This window comes from Desarmillaria tabescens (assembly GCF_030435595.1).
Source record: "Desarmillaria tabescens strain CCBAS 213 chromosome Unknown EV420scaffold_68, whole genome shotgun sequence".
NCBI classification, from domain to species: Eukaryota; Fungi; Basidiomycota; class Agaricomycetes; order Agaricales; family Physalacriaceae; genus Desarmillaria; species Desarmillaria tabescens.
In genome coordinates, this window is record NW_026848367.1 from 210,544 (window position 1) to 211,787 (window position 1,244).

At 45.0% G+C, this 1,244-nt stretch overlaps 1 protein-coding gene across 1 annotated transcript; it reads right to left on the reverse strand.

Annotated features, from left to right (window-relative positions):
- Positions 1-220: 220 nt before the first annotated feature.
- On the reverse strand, positions 221-664 carry EV420DRAFT_1727945 (uncharacterized protein; the record flags this gene model as incomplete). Its single annotated transcript, XM_060479866.1, has 1 exon — positions 221-664. A coding segment is annotated over one exon (444 nt), but the record flags the coding sequence as incomplete, so codon positions are not given.
- Positions 665-1,244: the final 580 nt, after the last annotated feature.

Genomic DNA, 1,244 nt, shown 5'->3' on the forward strand with positions numbered 1-1,244 from the left:
CCCATATATGGCTTCCAATTCCTTGATCAAACAGATAAATAGCCGGGGGAGTCCTTCAGCCTTTCATCTGCAGCGCGGAACATGTCGTTGACAGTGGAATGAGCAGCTGAGCATATGGAGCGTTGTCCTGTTCCAGTTCCTGATGTCCTGGACATGCCACCTGCATGACAGCAATCTGCGATAAACGTGATCCTATATCCCTTGGCAGAAGATATCTGAGCAAAAGAGTGTTAAGCTCATGATCACTGATGTCGGGTACCCAACGTCCATCGGCATCCTTGGTGTCGTGATTGATGGGGCACAGTGCTTCAACAGGACAGACATCTCTGCTGCATTCTAATTCCACTGTACTAGCGGAATGCTTTGAACATCGGTAGCTCGAGCCATGCCCAGCATAGTAAATGATTATATTGTCGCCAAACTGAATTTTGCGATTGTGGATGAGACTGAAGAGCACATTTACGATGTTGGCATGGGAAGGTGTCAAGGCATCTTCAGGGACAGGACTGTGAGAGCCGAGGAGACACTGGATATGCTCTTTTGGCACACCAAGGTCATTGACAAGGAATTTCCTCATCAACAATGCATCGGATACACAACCACGTAAAATTGTCCCCTCATAGTATGCATCAATGCCGATGAGGACAGCCCAAAATTGAGATGCGTCAACGCGGTGCGGAGTCTATGAAGTTGGGATGAGCACAAAGGTATGTAACTAGGATATTATAATCATGTACTCCTGGGAAAAATGCAGCGGTTTGACTTATGAGAGGCCACCGACAGATGCCCACATTGTCTCAGCAAAGGTGGTAAAGCTTGTGCATATCTTTGGCGTCATCTTTACAAAATAAAACTGGTACAGCAATGCGACCGATGCGAAGACATTTCCATCCTAGATGTGAATGCCTTTTTGCTTCTTGGAAAACCATCACAGACTCATTGATACCTTCTGACGAATCCAACCCATAAATTCCTGCAAGCTGTTTCTCTTTCTCCTCAAGTTTAGTTAATTTCTTCTGCTGGTGCAGATCCTGCCGTTGATCCTATGTGGCAGATCAGATGAGAGCCATAGCATCCAAAAAACAAAAACGTACTGGAGAAGAGGTATCACCAGTGGTGACAGCTCATGAATGTTCTTGGGACTCAGTAATGTGAGTCCTAAAAATTTTAATGCTGCAACAAATGTAAGAGACGATGAATAGACACATACCATTTAGAGAGTCAACAAGATGTTTGTTCTACAG